Genomic DNA, 20827 nt, shown 5'->3' on the forward strand with positions numbered 1-20827 from the left:
CATCATACATAAAGACCTGTTCTCAAGCATTCCTGCAATTGCTTCATTCTCTCCACAGCCCTAGAAGTCCAGCTGCTCACTGGACACCGTCCAAACCCTGACACTGACACATGCAGCCATAGAAACGTATCACAGATACTACACATGGAACAGACCCAGAGAGTCCTTGAGTTCATTTCCCTGCCTTCAGAGGAGCTGTGAGGTTCTCAGGCACATCAGCCCGTAATTGTATTTCCTTCCTTCCAGTCTTCTGCTTACAATTGTCAAAAAAAAAAACTGAGAGCTGAAGGGCAAGCATAAAGGTCCTCTCTCTTCTGTTTTAAGCCCATGTTTAGAGGGACCTTCAGCCATCATTTAATGGGGGCTGAAGTGATGCACTGCTCTTGGGCTGACTACAGGAAGATTTAATCCACTCTGAACATGGACGTCTATCACACACCACTGACTTTCAAACCCATCTATCAATCACGCATGCCTCAACCTCACAGGCTCCACTTTAGAAAGAGGGAGGAATTCGCTTCACTTAAACTAGGCCATCCAAAGTCAGGATGCCCTCCCTGGAAGAGGCTTGGGGAGGGACACCTCTGAAGTAACATTCAGGTCATTCTTACCTAGGATCCCCTGAAAAACACAAGACTTGAATGACCACACAGAGGTGTCCCTTTCTTTCCATTGATTCTGGAGATGAAGCACACAACTAATTCCAGTTCTTAACACCCAAAATAGCATATAATGAACTTCTTACATCTCACTCTTCAGCAGTGCTGGAAATGCAAACATTAGTATTCTCTCTCCACTGCCATCATTTAATGCCATGGCAGCTGGGAGTTGAAGCAACTGCCTTTCTCTTACTGTCACCTAATGCTTGGCTAAGAACAAAGACTGGAAGTGAGTGATGCTGCAGGCCTCTGGAGCAGGGTCCAGTAATGGCTATAGGGTATAACTGCCTCGCTCCTACCTGCCTGCCCTGCGGAGCAGAACTGCAGCTGAAGTCTTCATACAAGAAGAGAAACCCAAGGTTTCTTCCAACACTGTCTCCTACACGGGCTTGGTCATCAGCAGCACGACACCAGTGAATTTCAGTTCACCAAGGAGGAGTAGGTAAACACCAGCAAAGCAAGGCTGCACAGGCATTTTGTCAGCAAACATGCTCCTGTCCCTTAAAGTGGCTCCACTTTCTAATTTCAGTGGCAAATTTCAGTACTAAAAATACAGTTTTTTACAGCTGTTACATACTGAGTACACTGGAGCAAAAAGAACAAGCTTGGGTTCTGTTGCCTCACCCATCCTCAAGCTGCTCGGCAGCACGTCCAATTAGCCTCAGTTTAAAAGAAAGGACACTATTTCCCTCCTTTTGACAAATAAATCTTGTACTGATCTGCCCAGTACAATTTTCAATATTCCAGGCAAGCACCGGTGAACAGGTAAAAATATGGTGCATGAAGGGAATCTCTATAATTTGCTGGGAAAGGGAATGGTTCTTCCAGCAACAGCTGAGCCCCCACAAATCACACATATGGACATGGGGTGTATGTTTGTGTTTGCACGCCCTGATGGACACACATGACTATCTGCCAGTCAGCAGTAGTGTCCTGTGGCTGAAGTCTTGGTTTCCCCTCCACTGCTATAGTTTTCACGTTTGTTTCATGGACTATATGTGCTTGTGGTCTTGTGAAAAACAACACGGTAGCTTTTCCTGAGTTATCCATGTGCGTCCCTTTTCCCAAGCTCCCATGGTAACACCACCAGGACTGCAGGAACCAATTAAACATCACTGACTTCAGGCAAAGCCTAAATGTGCAGCAAGAAAACAAGAAAACAAACATGCCCCATTAGCTGACAATTACCCATAACTTTGTTTTCTTCTAATATCTGCAGCTAAAAGCCAAAAGGGAAAAGAATTTCAGCCTGGGATTTGAGTTCCCTGTGAGCTTGGGACACAGGGGTGCTCTTGCGTTTAAACGGATGGATTTGCCCATACGGCCACTCTGTAATGCTATCCATGTTATTCCAGCTGACGAGGTGACCCTTATTCAGTGGTTTCTGAGACCTCCCACCACACAAAACAACCAGCAGCTGCTCAGGCATCCCCTGTCTCTTTGCCCCCTAAAGTAAAAAGAAGAAAAAAGCAAACACAAGGCCAACAGCTCCAGAAATGTCAAAAAGGACAGACTGGCATCACCTTGTCTGCCATCAGTCCCAAAGGAACACAATTCATTTGAGAGATCTTTCTCATGCTCTTGAGAAAGCACAGCTCTTCCCGTGCCAAGGAACACAGACCACCTTTGTAGGATTACAGCTGCATGGTGAGAGCTATGCAGCTTTACCTTCCTATTCTGCTAAACTCGGGCAAGAGTTTTACACAGCACCAGCCTACAGCTGCTAAAACTTAAGGCTTTTTCAATGCTTCTATGTTCTATAAAAGGCCATCTAACTCACAGTTAAAAAAAAAAACATTTCAGAAATCGAGAGTGTTACAATAATCTCTGAAATGTCACTGATCTGCCATCAAAGTTAGAGAAAAAATAAAACTCAAAGATTGTAGGACCTACTCTCTTCATTTCAGTGGTACCTAGACCCATACACAGTCCTATTTCTGAACAGTGGAACTGATCTTAAGGCTGTTTCCAGACTACCTCAGCAGTGACAAACTCACCACAATGGACAGACCAGAGCTGTGAGAACTAGTCCACAGGAGAAAAGAAAGACAGGAGAGATGCCAGCAAAAAATAAAAGCTTGCTCCCACATGCCTCAGGTTCATCTTTTGAAGCTGATGAGTTTTGAAATATTCTGTTTATTTTTCTTATTACTTGCCAATAATCTGTGTAAAATATGTCTTGGTTTGCATTTGGATAATAAACATAATTTCATCAGCACCTCTGGTGCGTGCCTGTTAACCGCCTTCTCAGTTACTCAGCATCAGCGGTCAAATCCCTTCCCTATCCAAAACTCCTACCCAGGATGTCTTCATAGACGTTCTCCTCAGATAAAGTGCGTGTGAGGGCCAGCTTGGTCTGTGCGTACCAATCCACCCGCCCGGTCTCAGAGGATGACTGCAGCAAGTCTTCAAACTCGTATGACTTCCTGTACCATTGATGGGAGGGAAGAAGGAGCAAAGATGAGAGCAATACAGTTAACCAGCATTTACAACCAAATAACAGCTAACTGACTACTCCAACACGCCACACAGCTGGCAAAATGAATTATGGAGAACATCTCACTGGCTCATCCCATATAAAGCATGAAAACGTAACACTGGGATCAGTTATTTTTATCAGTCACACAAATAAAGGCATTTTGGTGACACCACAGATAATCTGGGTTGTCATGCCAACAGCACACTGTGAAGATACAAGTGTTAAGTGGTGTATTCTGCAGCCCTGCAAAGAACTTGAGGCCATGAGAGGTCCCATTTACAACACAGGCAGGAATAGGGGGTCCAAAACCAGCTCTTTCTTTTTACCCATTCTACCATCCTGCATGCGAATATTGATATCTTGCGTTGCTCAATCAAGTGTCCTCCCCTAACAAACCTGTAAAGTTTCAATTTCCTTCCTGCAACTAAGCCAGGAAGTTTTAGGTGACAGTTTATGCAGAGGGTATTAGAAACAGCTGTGCATTTGACACTCCCCACCCCAAAATGTGGGACAATCATGTGGGAGGGGAGGGAAGGCAAGAAAGCGCTCCAGAAGAATATATACGCATCAGATTCAGCTAGAGGCATAGGTTTACTAGGAACAGTGAAAACGCTGCGGTAGAGACTAAACATTATCATTCCAGACACCATTCCAGACCAGATGTAGTAATTTTGTAATTAAATAGATTTTCTGCTAAAAAAAACAAAACAAAACCCCAAACCCTTCAATCTTGGGCTTGAAGGTTAAGCCACATAATACAGCGACTTTAAAGCCCAAATCTGCCATGATTTATCCCTTCACAATTATCCTGTGAGGCTGTTTGTGCTGGCCACTCATACATTCTCAGAGAGATGACTGAGTGTTGGTTATGGCCAGCAAGGCTCTCTGGGGATTATGAGTGACCAGGGAAGATCCATCTCTTCCAGAGATACAGAAAGGTGGGACTCCACCATCAAGACCAACACCTTTGTGAAACAGAGCTCAAGTACCTGTGGTCAGCATTGTTCTTGTGCTTCCCGCTCCAGAGCCTCCTGCTGACAGCTGATGGGGGAGGAGAAGAGGGCAGAGGTGGGGGAGGAATGGATGGCAGAGGAGGTAAGTTTCTTTTATTCCTAGCTGCTGGCATCCAGTCCTCTTCCCCTTCGTGTTTGAAAGTCCGCCGGGGCTTTGGCAGAGGGTTGATGAAGGGTTTCTTCTCTGGCGCCCCTGGCTCCGTGTACACATTCTCCACCATGCAGCCCTTGGATTTCGCATGAGAAGTTCTCACTTCTTCTAGAGTCCCAAAAATTGGCTCACTGATTTCAGAGTCCAACCCAAGAAGCCTTTTGTTGAGCTCCACCCCACATATGCTCTCGTGGCTCTCGGGAGCAGTGTGTCCTTGTGCTGCCTTCTCCTGCAAGCACTGCGGGGAATAATAAGTACCAGGCAACTGTGGCTGCAGCTCTGCTGAGCCATCTTTCAAAGCCTTCTCTAGCTTCTTGACCTGACTAAGCACTGAAAGATTCTCCTTCTGGATCTCCCACTTCCCACCTTTCACCTCCTTGCATTTTCCAGGGCTTGATTCCACTTCCTTATCCTTTTGTGCTTCCCCCTTTCGCTCTGCTGCATGCCCTGTGCCTTTCTGAGTTCCTGCCTTCTGCTCATTCTCTTTGCCCACCCCTTTGCTCTCCAGTTCCCAGTTCTTATGTCTCTTGGTCTCCACCTTTCGAGTCACCAGTGCTTCCCCACTTGTCTTCTCAGCTACAGAGGGCACCCTGTGCTCCTCTCTAACTCCCTGTTCCTCCTCTCTACGAGGAGCAGGCTGTGTTTCCTTTTTCCCTTCCCATTCTGAAATTTTATCCTTGATGCTGAAGGACTTATTCCTCAAGCCAATTTTTCCAGGTGGCTGTATATTCTGAGTGCCTCCTATCTGTCTCCTAATTTTACTGTTTTCTTTAACATTCAGATCCACAGATGGGTCACTGATGATCATTTTGGGACTAAGCATGTTCTGCTGAAAGCAGTCTAGCTTTGGATCCAGCATCAAGTTCTCCAAGGCTCCCAGTGGGTTCTTCACCACAGAAGAAACTGTTTCAGCTTCAGGTGTTAAACCCAGGGTGACAGAGGCACCTTCAGAATACCTCTCACTCAAAAATCCACACGAAGGTCTTTCTAATTCCTTCACAGCTGCTGTATCAGTTTTATTTGCAAGCTTGATCCTACACACCAAAGACAAAAAGAGAAGAAACATTCACCACCACTACTCACCCTTGGGTTAGTCCAGTAATTCCAGAAGCGCCACTCGTAAAGCTGGTAACAGTAGAGGAAGCTCAAAATCAAGCACTTGAGAGACAGGCTTATGGGAGAGGGTGATCAGGGAAAGGTGCTCTGTGCTCTAGCCAGAATACAATGCTGTCCTCTTGCCACAACTAAGACACAGTCTGAAATGAAGTCTTTCTCTGTGCCGGAAGTAGGTGGCAGGTGAGAGAGGTAATTTTTGTACATCAGACATGCTGATACCAGTGAGAGAGGTTCACCAGCACTTTTCTGTGTGCATGTTCAGATGTGTTTGGACACCATCAGGGCACCAAGGAGGTCCAATGCAAATAAATGTGAAATGGACCAACAGAAGCAAAATTGCTGCTGTTAAACAGACGAGAAAACATACCATACAGCTGCCATTCCTCTAGTGCCTGTTCAGAGGATCTCTCTTTGTCCATACAAACGTTCCCCAAGTGCCTATTAATGCACAAAGAATGTACTTTTGTCATTACATTTCTATGGCCCTATCATCCCAGGCCATACATGGGCTTGGGCTCCCACACACCCAGGCAAAGGATTAAACATCTTTGCTGCTTGAGTCCAAAATGAAAAAACCCCTGATATATTTACTCTAGAGATTTCTAAGTGTGTGATATCACAATATTGTGATATTTTATCACAACATTGTGATATTTTATCACAACATCCCAGCTGAACAGACCGTTATTCCAAACACAAAGTACTTCTGAACCAAAGCACTTAGCCGTGTCTCTGGGCTTGGGAAAGAGTATTAGGACAACACAATGCAGTTACTGAGATGCAAACCTGTGTCATTAGTCCCACTTAACCATGATCCAAACACTGAGATTTAACTTGGAAAACTGCTCCATTAACTTAAATGTATCAAGTGTGCCTCTTCCAGAACTTAGTGCTCTTATAAGAGGATCCATGTGGATACCCTGTGTGCTGGCAGGCCTTTAGCTTTGTTCTGGAGTTAAGCAATGCTGGCAGCCATTGCAGCCTCAGTTGTAGTGCAAATTGAGTATGGGATGGGTTTCTAAGCAGAAACGGGACCCAAGCCAGATACTGTTCTTCCCTAGCTTCACAGATATTTTAACTCCTGGCTGTCTCAGTGACAGCATCATGCTTTGGTTAAGAGGTAGCACAGAGAACACTGGCCTTTCCCAAGGAGTAGGGCATTGCAGTGCTGCTCCCCACTAGAAAACAAGGTTGGACACTGGGCAAAACTTGCAATGGGTGGCGACAGCAGGGCTTGTCTGAGAAGTCTGCAGAGCCTCCAGTGTTAAAGACTTCAACTGCAGGTGGGGCAAACATTGACAGGGATCATCAGGCAGACCTCTTCTAGCACTGTGCATCCAGAACACTATCAGTCTGACTGGATGCTAAAATGCAGAGTGCCACAGTCCTGAGATGGCAATGAAACCACTTGAGACCTACGGGGTGTGTTTTAACGTGTGAGGAGAGAGGGGCAGTGTGGAGCAGAATGTTTCCTTCCTTTAGTTTCCTTTCTGTTGGGGATAATAAACACTGTCACTGAAACATGGGCAGTTCTCACCTCTGAAAAGACTTGCAGACACTGCTTTCAGTCTTGCTGCTCACATCGGCCACCTTGCTAGCTGTCATCATGTCAGCACACAGCAGGGCAGCAGGTCACCTGCAGACAGACACAAGGAAGAGGCATTACTCTGCTCAGCATCCTTGTCTCCTCCCACTACACACACTCATTTCTCCTTCAAATTCAGGAGAAGAGCAGAAGCAAGACATGACGGCTTTCTGGAGACAGCCTCAGTTTCCTCTCTGTGAAATGTGAAGAGAGGTGACAGCATTTCCCCTCAGAAGCCCAGGGAGGAGTCAACAGGTTTTGAGGGCAAAACTTACCTTCGACTTGTCATCAGCAGCTGTACCATGACTTGACTATGGAGCACGTTTCATGAAGGTTTTATTGTTGCCAAAATCTCAGTGGAGTTAGAGTTTTTTCTCTTACAGAAGACTAAACCAAAAGCAATTTTAAAACAACCTGTGTTAAGGCCACTCCTCTGTGACAGTGTCACCAGCTTGGGACAGAAAACGTTTTAAGCTCTAAAGATACTGCACTGCAGCCACTGGTTTCCTTCTCTTTGCTGGGCCATGTTTGGCTGCTACTGCTCTGATTTCAGAGGACAACTCCACATGGGGGTAAGATAAATCAACCACAAAAATGAGTCATTTTGTTTGCCTTATGATTTCTAGCATTTATAGAGTGACTGTCCCTCTCTTTTGAGTCCTGCTGGTCAGCGTAGTTCAGAGAGACTGTCCTCTTTTTATTGCCCCACAATACTCTTACTCATTAAAGAAAAGAACTATTCTGTTACCCTGCAGCATCATCTCTTCTCACCTCCCATGGTGGTCTGCCTGGTCTAGTGGAAGGTGTCCCTGCCCATGGCAGGGGGTTGGAACCAGATGATCTTTAAGGTCCCTTCCAACTCAAACCATTCTGTGATTCTATGATCTTGTAGGCAATATTTGGAAGATATGCAGGCTCTCAAACCTGTGCACTTGGCTCATCTGCAGATGCTGCCCCACCATGTCTAGCAATTGGCAACAAGACTGAGAACCTCAGGAAATTTAGTAGGTCTTGTCATTAAAAGAATAAACCCCACCACAACAGAATCAGTAAAGAACAAAAGGATCTCTTGTTTCCACTGTTCATGCATTTTGAGCAAAGAAAGGAAAAAAGAAGAAAGAAGAAGAAAGATCAGTCTTGTTTGTTCACAGTTTTCTCTCCCTCCCTTTAACCCACACTGGCAACGTTCCTGAGGCAAGGAGTGAACTCTGGGTCAAGTCAATGTGTACACACTCGAGGCAGTTCATTGCTAACCATTTAGCAAACTCTCTCCCCAGACAATAAACCCCCCTGGCTTCTCTTCCTCATTAGTAACTGGAACAAACACCCACTTCACTCCTAGACAGAGAACAGCCTCGCAACACTGTCAAGAAAATTTACCAGCCCGAGGAACAAAATCTATTCATCCACCCATTAACTGTTATGGACTGAGAATAATGCAAACTGAACGCTTGCTCGGGTCCATGGCCAAAGAGTGACTCACACGGGCATCAAAGCAGGTTCCTGCAAAGCTGCAACTCAGCCTGCTCAGCATTTGGCTTACAGCATCCCTACCGCAGGGATGGTCTCCTCACTCACCACTTATGTAGTGCCTTGCACAGCAGGGTGAGTGGCCAGAGCTCCTCAGCACTGCCTTTAGCAGTAAGAAACATAACAACAATGGGAGTCGGCATACACACAGCCCCTGTGGCTGTGCTGCCACACCAATGTTTGCTTGTGATGAGCAACTCTGTCTTGAGAAGATCACACAATTTCCCCATCAGGAAACTCAATCTCTCAGCCTTTTCCAACAGCTCCCTAACAAACACTGCCTTGAAAACAAACATCTGGCTATGAGCAAATACGTGCTGGTGCTCAGCAGTCACGTACCTGACATACTTCCCACAGGAGAGGCCAAAAAGAAGGTAATACAAAGTAAGACGGGCACTCATGGATGGGACTGCCCCACCACCCTTGGTGAGCAAAAGTGAGGCACAAAGCAGTTGCTGGGTGCTGCAAAAGAGCCTCCTGTGAAAGGAGCACTGCTGCAATCAGCCAAGCAGCATGACTTGGAGCCAAGGCCAGAGGGACATTTGTCCCCACAGCCACCACATGTGGCAGGAGTAACCAAAGCAATGCACTGACAACAGGCAGATTAACAACTGGACAAGGAGCTTCCAATGCAGCAACACAGCAGATGCTTCAACATGACAACAACCAGGTACCTACCGACACACCCACTAACAACACATGCCACTCAGGGGAGCAAAGCCATCCCTGGGAGATACACGGATTGCTGTGCCTTCACCCTCGAGCAGCGGAGTATACACCACTGCGCACCGGCTGGCATCAGCATCACCTAGGGGACTATTGTAGCACGTTAGCTGGTCCTGCCCGAAAGAGTAAATATTTATGCAAACACTGGAAGACATGGGGGAAGCACAGCCCCACAGCAACCCAAGCCCAGGGCCACCACTCCTGGCACGTACATCCTGGAGCAAGATATAAAAGCCATAGAAAGGGAAAGAAGATGCTGAACTCCATTTGGAGAACCTCACTGCGGCCATTTATTCAGTAAACCCTGCCATTGTTTGGAGGAACAAAGCAGTCCTCTGATACAGTTTCAAAATTAAACTGGGAAAGGAAGGACAGGGGAGGAGGTGGGAGGAAAGGGGGAGCGAGCTCTCAAACCTGTTGGCCAGACCCTGGGAAGGATGTGAAGTCTCCCAGCAGAAGCCTCTCCACGTATCTCCCACACGCACCCGGCCTCACAATTCCCAGGGCCATGTGATAGGGGCTTCCTGCTACCAAGTGAAGCGAGACCTATCCCGACCTCTCTCTTCCAAACAGAGTTCCTGCCTGCTTTGTGTTCGCAAAGAGGCGTTTGTTTACTGATCTATCATTGGCATGCAGGAAACAGCCTTGAAATGAGCTGTAATCATCTGTCTCCAGCAATAGCTGTTTGGCTTTCTTCTAATTTAAGTTTTCCTCCCGTCCCCCCTTCCCCGTTGCCCTCTTCCCCACTTCCGATCCAAATGCTTTTGGAGTACGCACATCTGGTTCAGGGCACCAGATACTGCACGATGTTTCCAAAGCAACCAGCAAATAGAAGAGAGGCGCTGACAGTAGGCACGCTCCCACCCCCAAAAGACACAGAAGCCTTCCAAAGGAACACAAGCTAAGCTCCTTCAGGGAGAGGAAGAAACCAGCTTTGTCCGCTGCATTTGGTACAGCCACCAAACAATGATAGAAGCCTGCGGAGCACCAAATGACCTGCAGTCTACATTATCAGAAACATACGTGGCCAGCATTCGTGGTCACACATGTGGAGTCTTGCCTATGATAAGGTCGGGCAGTGATGGTAGCAAGCCTCCCAGGCCTCCCTGCTTCACTAGTTTGTTTGTGGGGAGTAAACCAAGCAAAGGGTCTTGTGGTTTGGGGATGCGTATTACCATTGCCGCGTGCTGGAGGCCACAACTCAAGATTTTCTTTGCTCTGTTTATTCTGTATCTCGCACAAGAATCAGATCCAAGTCCATCACCGGACACTAGCCACACTGCTTGCGAATACAAACAGCAAGGCTTCACAGCACCAAACTCTCCTCCAAGAAGAAAAAAGACATGCTGCATTTCTCCTTGGTGCTCATGGAAACTGTCACTCCAGTTACTTTCATGAGGAACTTAGAGCAGCTGCACAAAGCCTGCAAGTAACCTCCTCACTTCAGAGCTTTACAGAACAAAGGGTGCAACATACAGACAGCAATGAGACAACAATATATAACATACATAGATCTGGAACAGGAAGGATGCCAAGAAGACAAAACACTAACAGGAAAATCACGAGTAAGGGGAAGTCAACAGTTAAAGCCTTCAAGGCTCCCTCCCCCAGCCCTTGCTCAGTTTGGAGCTGTTTCCCTCTGGGGGAAGAAGCAGGCATGAGGATGCATGCTTGTGCACATACACAGAGGCTACTGCGTGGGTCCCTGCACACAGTCCCAGCACCAAGCAGCATCCCTGGGCTGGGGTATAGGCATGTTGCCTTTTCCAGGTCCCCAGCAGCTAACCTCAGGGGGTGAGCCCCTGCAGGGCAGAGGGGACACCAGCCATGTGGAGACAAGGCAACAGGCCCCCAAAGCAGGCTTCCCTGGCCGAACAGTGTGCTTGCAGAGCAGGAGTCACTGACTCGAGGTGCACAACACCAACATAATGGCAAGGCAAAGGTTTTCTAAGACTTGTGCTCAGGATATTCGACCCAAAGCTTCACTACATGTGCCTTCCCTAGCAGACAGCAGCAACAGTTTCTCCTCAGAAGACGTTGGTGAAGTCTACTTTTTTCGTGTGCCAGTCAGCCCTGCAGGTGAGTGTACCCCAAGGTCTGGGAGGTCAGGCCACCTCAGCAATAGCAGAGCTTATCAGCAGCATCCAGTGAAGAGGACAATTCAGCTTACACATGAGAAAAAACTTTTTAACCGTAAGGCGACTGAGCACCAGAGAGGTTGTGAAGGCCTTGTCTTTGGAGATGCTCAAAACCTGACTGGACAACGTCCTGAGCGAGTTCCTCTATGTGACCCCACTCTGAGCAGTGGCCTGGACCTGGCCACCACCAGAGGTGCCTTCACACTGCCATCCTGTGCTGGGCAGGGTTAGTTCAGGGCAAGGGGAGCTGTCACCTCTTTGCAGGCACTGACTGTCCTGGCCACAGAGTCTGAAGATACTAGCTGCAGGATTGTTCAGTTCACCACACTCATAATGGGATCCCAACTGTAGACAGTCAGGCCCATGTAATTTATTAAAGAAAAAAAAGCAGGATAAACTTACGTAAACATAGCCATGAAGGACCAATGACTGGGAAGCAACATCCTCCTACAGTATCTTTTAGAGTCAGATCCCACACAGCCTCCTATCCCCCTTGCCCCATTCTTTCCTAACTTTTCCCTTTGATCTATCATATCTTCCACAACAGGGCTTACAAGGGGGTCAAGTGAACCCCATGTGTCAAAACAAACTGTATTTTCCAAACCCCAAGTGGAATCGATGTACCACAACCTCTCTCTTTGTGCATGCACCCCATGGCAAAAGAACAGTGCTGCAACGCGAGGAATGTAAAAACTCACAGTGTCGGCGTTCAGCCTGCGTGCAGAAAAGCTGTGCTGTATGTTATGAGATGTCTTTATTTTTATAATTCATCCTACTGACCTTCTCCCTCCCTAAGCCCACAGAACAAACTGCCTGCTTGTGTGTCACTAACCTGATTTAAAGGATTACTATGGTTAAAGGGACTGCCCTGCTTCTCCCTCTCTCTCAGCCCCTGCTCCTTCCTCAGGTGCCAGCAATGTGGTCTCCTGGTTAAGAACATGCCTGATCAGATGTAAGAGTTGTCTTCGACTAAGTGTATGCCTACTTTTTCCTCTCTTCTTGCTCCTGCTTCCTTTGTATCAGTTGCAGCGATTGTAAATCCCTTTCTGAGTAGCAAGGGCCATCAAACTACCTTGTTCGACTCACTAAACCAGCCGAGAAAAAAAAGGGGGTGGGGGAAAGCAAAAGTGTTCTGTTCAGATAGTGACATCAGTCACCTGTCACGGAAAACCTGATAAGCACTGAGGCACATGGAAGGTAAGGGATGAAATTATATTGCAGGGACAGATTCACTGAATATTTTGCTTTTTCCTCACTGCTTCCCCTCAAGGCAATTTGTTGCTCACCATATAAATGGCAGACTGGGTTGCACAGACTATGTGCAAAACTACAATTCGCTGTTAGTACAGGGACAAGCAAGACTTGATTTTTCAAACCATTACAAGTGCAAGCCCCGCTGCCTTCCCAAGCGGCTGGGAAGCCAGGCCCACAGCCCCACATCTGACACCCAGGCCAGGAACACACAGCTGGAAAAAATCTTGCTTTCAGAATCTGTCCAATACGATGGTGAGCTCTCGAAGGGCAAGTGAGGAGGTTCCCAGCCATTCCTCCTTCATTACCCACCAAATTAAGCAAGGAACCCCTACAGACACCCAATTCACTTGCTGCGTTACCCAGATTCACCTCCTGAGCAGGACCCCCCTGTTGCATTGATGGAGATCACAGACACAGCAAACTATGTCTGCACTGCCTGCCCAGTCAAGCCTGACAGGTTTTTTAAGTTTGAACCTATCTTGCAAAAAACTTCTCTGATCTGTCCCCCCCTCTTGCATGCTAGATCCTTGTTACATGCATTCTTCTTCAAGTACTCAATGCCAATCCATGCTTACAAGGTCTCCCCTTGCTCAAACAGCCTGGGTTTAACTCTCTGAGTTCATTATTCAAGTCCTAGTTTCGTCACCCACTGCTAATCTCACACTGTCAGCTATGCCAGCCAGGCCCTCTCTGTCTCTCCCCATCCTCCCCACCACCACTTCCCCGCATCCCCCTCTTTCCAGATCTGTCCTGTCAAATCAGCGCTTACAGCATAGCTTGTCCAAATATCTTCCGTCCACCCTAAGGACTTTCTAGGATGGCTCTTACCTACAGACTCCTTCTCCCTTTACTTCCCCCTCCCTGCCCAAACTAATATCCCTTATTCCATATCCCTTATGGGCCCTCAGCCCTCTGTCAGTTTTCCTCACCCACCCCTGTCCTACCTCCCTGCTCCACCAGAAACAGCCTTCCCTCCACACCTATAGCCTCAGTAAGCCCCTTCCACTCAATCTACTACCTTAGAACCTGCTTCCCTACAGCTTCCATGGTTTTATCTTTTTACCTGCCCCCAGGCGTAGTGTCACCAGAACAAAGCTACCTGACACCAGACCGTCTGGTGCAGAATTTGAGGGAGAAACTGAGGAGCAGAACTTAAGGAGCTTACACATTTCCCCAGGTTTTAGATCCACTACAGCTCTCTCCTGGCTACCAGACATCCCAAACTCCTGGATATAGCTTCTGCACATCCACGGTGCTTACCTAAGACAACACTTGCTCTGCACAGTCTGCACCAACCTGTTGAAGACATTGGACTCCATACACACATTTCCACTGTCAATATTGTGAGCGGATCCCATGCCTCTCTCTGACTGCATACCCATGTGTACACAGTGTAGCAATTATGTCTTCAAAAGTAGAATGACTGCATCTGTATGTCCAAACCATTGACCTTGACTAGGACCAAGGACCTTTTCCTTCCTTCCTAGTCCAGGCTTTGCCTCTTCTGGGTATTAGTAAATAAAGCCATTTCCACCTCTTTTCTGCTATGGTCCCAGAGGGATAATCAATGGCACAGGAGAAACAAAATCCTGGTAGTCTAGTCCACTGTTCCTGATCAGAGATTTACAAGGAGGTCCTACTGTATTCCATAAACGTATTCTGTACCACCTATTAGGTGGTCAGCCTTTGGCTCTAAACTGCAGAGGCTGTATATCCATCCACATATGACTCCCAGGTTGGGGCTTTATTACAGAAGCAGTGTTAGGACTGGGTTTGCAAGAAGGCTTTGCTTGGAAAGAAGCTAACCTTCAGCAACGAGAAGAGGGGAGCCAGCAGGATGTGCTGTGGGCAATACTGGTGGTCACCCTGTGCCTCAATTGCTTCCTTGGGCACCCCTGTTCTGTAGTAAAGCAGCTGGACCCTTGAGAAACTACTCTCACCTCCTGTCCATTACTTCCACCCACCACCCATTTGCTGAAGGTTGCAGGTCAAGCTCTGCAGTGATAGCAACATCACCTGCCTGGCATGGGGAGCTAGAAGGACAGCACATTCAGGAATAAGGTAACTATTGAAGATTTTAGCTACTAAAAATAATTAAAACCTCTGCTGACCATGTGCCAGCTGAAATCTTCTTCCCACACAGCCTTGGAAAAGTTAAGGTAGAGATGACACAGGAGTGGCAAAGGACAAATTCCCGCTCCAAATAACATATAACATTTCTGTTTCAAAGCATGAGATTAGTCCTAGCAAAAGAAAAGCCTGATGTACTTTCTAACACAGGTGAAGCAACACATTTTTCTCCCCTAGTCTCACTCTTTGAAACAGCTGAAACATTTTGGCTGAAGGCTTTCAGAAGTAATTCAGCCAGAGGCAACGCTCAGCATGGAAAACTGCAGGCTGAAACAAAAAATAAGTTGACCTGAAGACAGAATTCAAACCCAAGGTCTCACAATGTGAATTGTCTTCTGTTGAAGGTGGGGCTCATTGCACCCACTATTATTAAGCTTGTCCCATGTTTCCCATTGTCTGATTTTCTCTTTGTTCCTCCCTCTAAACATATAACAAACAGAAAAAAAGCTCAACAACTCAAAGGGTATTCGACATCCCTCCAGTTTCCTTCAGGCAACCACACCCTCAGCTAGAAAACACAGCATTTCCAGGGTTAGTGGTGGGATATTACATGACCACCTCAAACAAACCAGCAATGTTCTTCTTTCTAATCCACTGCTCACAGATTAAGTCCTGCATGTACAGAAGGTAAAGACTGATATTCTTTGTGGTGGTGGGTTTGGTTTGTATTAATGCTTAGAAACGTGATGAATCTTCACTCCTGCAGGTAAGTTAACAAATGCTAAGGAAAAGTTCACAAGGGAAGGAAGAGAAAGCTTTGGTATTCCCCAATCTGACTGCTAGAATGAAGTGTAATTGCAGTGTTTAGTGGAACGATATATTTCAGGCTAGGCTTTCTACAGATAAGTCATGAACAAAAGATTTAAAGAAAATCTATTTCCAGATGGAGAAACCAAGAGCCTGGGAAGTGAAAGCAGGAACAGAGAACAGCTCTTGTGTGACGGTTCTTGGCAATACTAGATCATCTCCCTATGGTTTAGATCTGGCCTTAGCGCTTGTGTGCATACAGTGGGGTTGCTCAGCCCCTTTCAAAGTGGTATAATATTTACTTACGCTTTGCAGCCTAATAAATGAAAATCCAGTTACTTCAAGTCAAAGCCGAAGAAGACATTAGCAGTGAATCCTGTGTTACCAAAGCAATCACGAGCTTGCTGATGACATCAGTGGAGCTGCTGTTTTGTACCTGTTTTTTTTGGCTTTGAAACTACCCATATACAAGATGACTGTAGTCAATATGGAGTAAAACAAAAGAAATACGGACCAGATTTACACAAGCACACATTTGCCAGCAGAAGAGTCTATCAGCCACATGGAGAGGCAGGATTCCTATCAGATGCAGTGGAACTGGCTTCCGTCTCCAACAAAGATGAAACTACACTATCAAATATGCATTTCTACCAGTGTAGATATTGATAGAAATACTGGTGTAGATATTTTCTTTCTTTATTATAAATGCTGTCTTACAAATATACCAGTCCTACTACAGCAGTAAATCACTTCCAGTGTAAAAAGTATTGGAAAGAAATCAGGGTCATTATCATGCTTATAAGAAATGCAAATATTTGACAGCATAGGAAGCAACATGCCACTAAAATAGAGTGTTTAGCTCATGAAACACACTGGAATTCATTTTCGATGTGGTGAGATAACCTCTGCTATTCTAGCATAAATGGGACCCAAAAAGGTCCCTTCGAGGAGCAAGTCTGCAAAGAGTTTCCTGGCAGGAAGACAAATTGTCTCACATTCAGAAAGGAAGTAAGAGCATTAAAATGAAGAACTTCAACTGCTTCCAAAACAAGTTATCATTGGGGAAGACAAATGGAGCCTCAGCAGTTCTTTCCTTCAGTGGCCTTCACCCTGCAGGATGCTGACTATTGCCCCTCCTGATGATGATTTGGCACACAGCTTCCTGAAGTGCGCATTGCCACAGCCTTGGGGCACCATCTGCACAGCTGCATGCTCCAGGAACCCTTCCTGTACCAGCTCTGAGTCCCGCTGCTACAGTCTGTCTCAATTAAGCATCATCTTCTGAGCTCAAGTAAAAAGTCATCTGCAGATTGTTTTTTGGGTTCCAGAGACCCTGCTTCCTCCTGCCTTGCTCAACCTCCTCTTTCCTTCCACCTTCACTCTCCCACATATCTTGGCTATCACAGATGCAGAACCTGCTTATTGCAGATCTTACTCCTTATCGAAAGCTTTCAACCAGAGTGCAGCACACCGTTCCCTCATTCAACCTTCCTCAGCAGAGAGCAGGGCCAGGCAGCACGTGAACCACCAAAGAGTTACCCATCACGAGGAGGAAACCTGCACATCTCCAGAGAAGAAAAGCCTCTGCAGAGAGGCCTTGCATTTATTTATTTGTTCAGGAGGAAAGCTGCTGTCTGTGGGTGTGTGCGTGCGTGTGTTTGTCAGGACAATAGGAAAAAGGACATTGGAGGGGTGCTGCCAGGAAACAGTCGGCCATCTGCCCGCGTGCAGAGCAGTTTTTCCTCTTCTTTTGTGCTAAGAGGAATGTATCTAAGAGCCGCCATCCGCCTGCGCTGGAGGAAATCTGAGAGCCCGTGCTCTGTGCTCTGCCTGGGAGAGGAAGCATGGGGGAGGGAGCCAGCCCAGGCCCTGTGGTTACAGCGGTCACTGCACTCACAGCCAATAAAAGTGGGAAAAAAGCCCTAACCAAAACCTCCAAATCATAGGGGAAATCGGTTTTACTCCTCCGCCCTTTCACTCTCACATGTAGGTTCGATACTCTCTCCCTTCCAGGGTGAATCCAAGCACAGGAACTGCTGAAGGGGCTCAGCAGAGGAGGGCAGCAAGAGGGCCTAGGGAAACACATGGGTTTCCCCCAATGCTGACACTGGCGCCTCTGGACAAGAAAGAAACATGAAAATCAACTCACATCACTATGTTGCTCATCCACCCCGCCCTCCCAGCAGCCAGCATTTAGCAAGCCAAGCACAATACAGGTTGAGGAAGGACCCTTTGCTCTTTGGCTTCCCAAACCACCAAACAAGGGTAAAGCATAAGAAGCAAGTCTATTACATACAACCGTATATACATTCTCCCCATGGGCTTTAGTACAGCTTCTGACTAGAAAACTATGTGACAGGAAGGAAAAAAAGGATCTGATCTTCTCTGAGTACTGTGTCAAGCAAAAATGCTGTCAAGACACCGTGATGGCTTGGTTGCACATTCTTCTGCCACCTTGGTGGCAGAAAAGCACCAGGGAAATAAATAAAGATAAAATTTTCGGCAGTGACTCCATGACTTTGAAGTTTAAGGCCTGTTTTCAAAACCAACTGAGGATCAGATTTTTTTAAACACTGTAAAGGCAGCTAACATTTTCAAAGACTTGTAAGAACACATTCCCTTTTCACTGATTCCAACAGGAGATGTCTAGGTGTTGCTGGGAAGACTGAGAGAACATCTGTCTGCAGCTTCATGTGCATACATACCTTGCAAACTCTGGCGCTTACCAGGTGCTAAGTCCAACTCCACAGAGACAGCAGAAATTGCTAACACAGCAGATGTTCGAGGTAACAGGTCCCAGTCCTGAAAAAGGCACTTACAGAAGAACCGATTCATCCAGACATGGTCTAAAGAGCTTCCTCACATCCCAGCAGCTTGGAAGATGGACAGACTGACCCAGTGATGCTCCTCACCTATGCATGTCCAAGTCAAATGTGGACTGCCACCCATGTGTTCCAGTCCCTTTCAGAAACAAGACTCAGATTTCTATATTCTGTTGTGGCTTTTTAAATGTTTTACTTCTCCTAAAAACAAACCCATCAGTGTAGCACTGTGTGTGACCTGAAGCAAATTCTTCGGCTGCTTCTCTCTGGGCTGGATGAGAAACAACAGGAACAAGTGGAAACAACACAGAGACTTTGTAGAAGGGAATTTTTTTTCACCCTGAGGATAACAGCTCTGGAACAGACATCTGCATTGGAGCTAACCTCTCCATTGCTGGAGGTTTTCAAGACCCAACCATGCAATGCCTTGAGCAACCTGACCTGAGCTCAGACCTGAACCTCTGAGCAGGAGGCTGGAATAGAGAGCCTTCCAACCTGGATTATCCAATGATAACCTGTCATTAATTGCTGTAAAAGAGAGCATTCACTCTCATTTTTGCTGTGGAAAACAACACAAAAACCTGAACACCCCACCCCTCAAAAAAACCAAAACCAAAAAACCCAAACCAAACAAAAACCCCCCAACCAAAAAACCAAATCCTTTCCAAAATACTATTACTAGATGCATCTTCCTCCCCAACAGATATTTTTTGCCTTTCTCCAACTGAACAGCAACCAAGGAGTGAAAAATGGCTACTAGACCAAGACATACAATTATGCAATCCCTAACACATTTCCAGGGTCTTTTGTCCCTATTAACTCTGTAGTGCCTAAGAAACTTCAGGGAGGCCATGAACCCACCAGTAAGGCAGCCTTGGCAAATACTGGTGAGTGCTGTAAATTCTCACTATTCGAAAAGGAATAGACTTTCTTCCAAATTCATTCTACTTTCAAAGAGATACCCTTTCAGAGGGTACAATTCTTTTAAAAGCTTAAAGTTATTTCATAACGAAATTTAAAGATAAATAGTACAAGCACTTATTTGGGAGATTTTTTTTCTTTGTTGAAGGATTTCTTTGGGTTTTTCATGGCAGAAAACCTAGGAATTGGAAAGTTATCAAACAAGCACATGCTGTTCACTACTGTCTTCCAAGGGATGTGCTAACCGCAATGCATACTCCAGGGGTCTTTAATTTCCATTGTTTACTTTCTCTCACATACATCCCACTGTTTGATAACAGCACAGATGCAGAATGCCCATGTACAATTTCCTTTATCGAGCCTTTAGCTCACAAGCAAAACAGAGCTATTCTTAGCGAAGCTTCCAACCTGGAGAACGTGCATCCAAGTTTTGTATTCCAGGGTAACCACAAGGGCATACTCCACCCAAGATGTTTGAATGTTGTTCTGGACTGGGCCCCGATACTGTTTATTGTGCACAGGAAAAACTCATTACTACAAAGGAGCCAGCACTGAATGCATTTCACAAGGGCACATTTTACAGGGCCCAGAACAAGCTATCGAAGTAGGAGTCTGCTGGAGTCAAACCCTCTGCGGAAGCCCATGTCCCTGAACTATTCAATAAACATCATCCTCTTTCATCTTAAATGCATATAAACATCTCGCTTCCAGTCCAATGTCAGGCAAAATCCTAGCTGTACTGAAGCAACTGATTTGACTGCAGCGATTACAGTGTGGCTTTCATGTCACTCACCAAACCGTCCACATTTACCTCATTTCTGACCCTTACCAACACAGAAACCCAAGCAGAGCCCACTCAGCTCAAGCCCATGAAACCTCTCTGGAGCAGAGAAGTCTTACAGGTCCTCATGTGATGACTAAAGAATTGCAAAAGTTTCCTACAGGGTGAGGGATGAGGACTCCCACAGTAGATGGCCAGTACTAAGAGACAGGTAACCTACCCGGTACAACACAGCTGGGAATACGCAGGTTCCTCTGTGAAGTTCCCATCCCCTTCTGCCCCCAAAATACCAGCATTACACACTCAGCTCTAAAGGTCTGGCCCAGGAAAGAGGCTGTCCATAAATGTTTTTCTCCCTGCAGAAGACGGTGGTTTTACCAAATGCAGACGTTCTCTACATTAGATACCCTACAAACTGGCCAGTTAAATATTCCTCACCAGAATCACCTTTATGCAAATGCAGAAGCTGCACTATGTTGCTTCAGTTGTCTATGGCTGAACACACTGGGTCTTTCGATAGCAACTAGATTTTCTTAATTGAAACTCAATGTCTACAGACATTACTGGCAAACTAAACATAAATGCAAGCTTTTAGGGGAAATTCTCCCAACATTTTCTTCAGTTAGAAGAGGCACAGAAAAAGCTTCTATAATGCTCTACTTGATGTACTTCTTGACTTAAGAAAAATGCTTGGCATTCAAGTGGGCATTCTTCTTCCCATCTCTTCCACATGTAATAACTCAAACATTCAGGCTGGATGGCATTTGCTTAATAA

At 46.2% G+C, this 20827-nt stretch overlaps 1 protein-coding gene across 4 annotated transcripts in view; it reads right to left on the reverse strand.

Annotated features, from left to right (window-relative positions):
* The window catches only part of DENND2A (DENN domain containing 2A), a 63575-nt gene that overhangs the window by 32557 nt on the left and 10191 nt on the right, over positions 1-20827 (reverse strand). For 2 of the 4 annotated variants that reach the window (XM_065681160.1, XM_065681131.1), the window contains exons 2-4: positions 6956-7054; positions 4128-5336; positions 2958-3085 (exon numbers count right to left, since the gene is read on the reverse strand). In XM_065681160.1, coding sequence (XP_065537232.1) covers positions 2958-3085; positions 4128-5336; positions 6956-7026 — 1408 coding nt within the window. In that variant the 5' untranslated portion in view covers positions 7027-7054. Of the gene's footprint in view, positions 1-2957; positions 3086-4127; positions 5337-5785; positions 5857-6955; positions 7055-9673; positions 9796-20827 lie in introns of those variants that run through there. The other 2 variants (XM_065681142.1, XM_065681150.1) reach the window with 2 other exon arrangements.

The sequence above is a fragment of the Lathamus discolor genome, chromosome 1 (assembly GCF_037157495.1).
Source record: "Lathamus discolor isolate bLatDis1 chromosome 1, bLatDis1.hap1, whole genome shotgun sequence".
NCBI classification, from domain to species: Eukaryota; Metazoa; Chordata; class Aves; order Psittaciformes; family Psittacidae; genus Lathamus; species Lathamus discolor.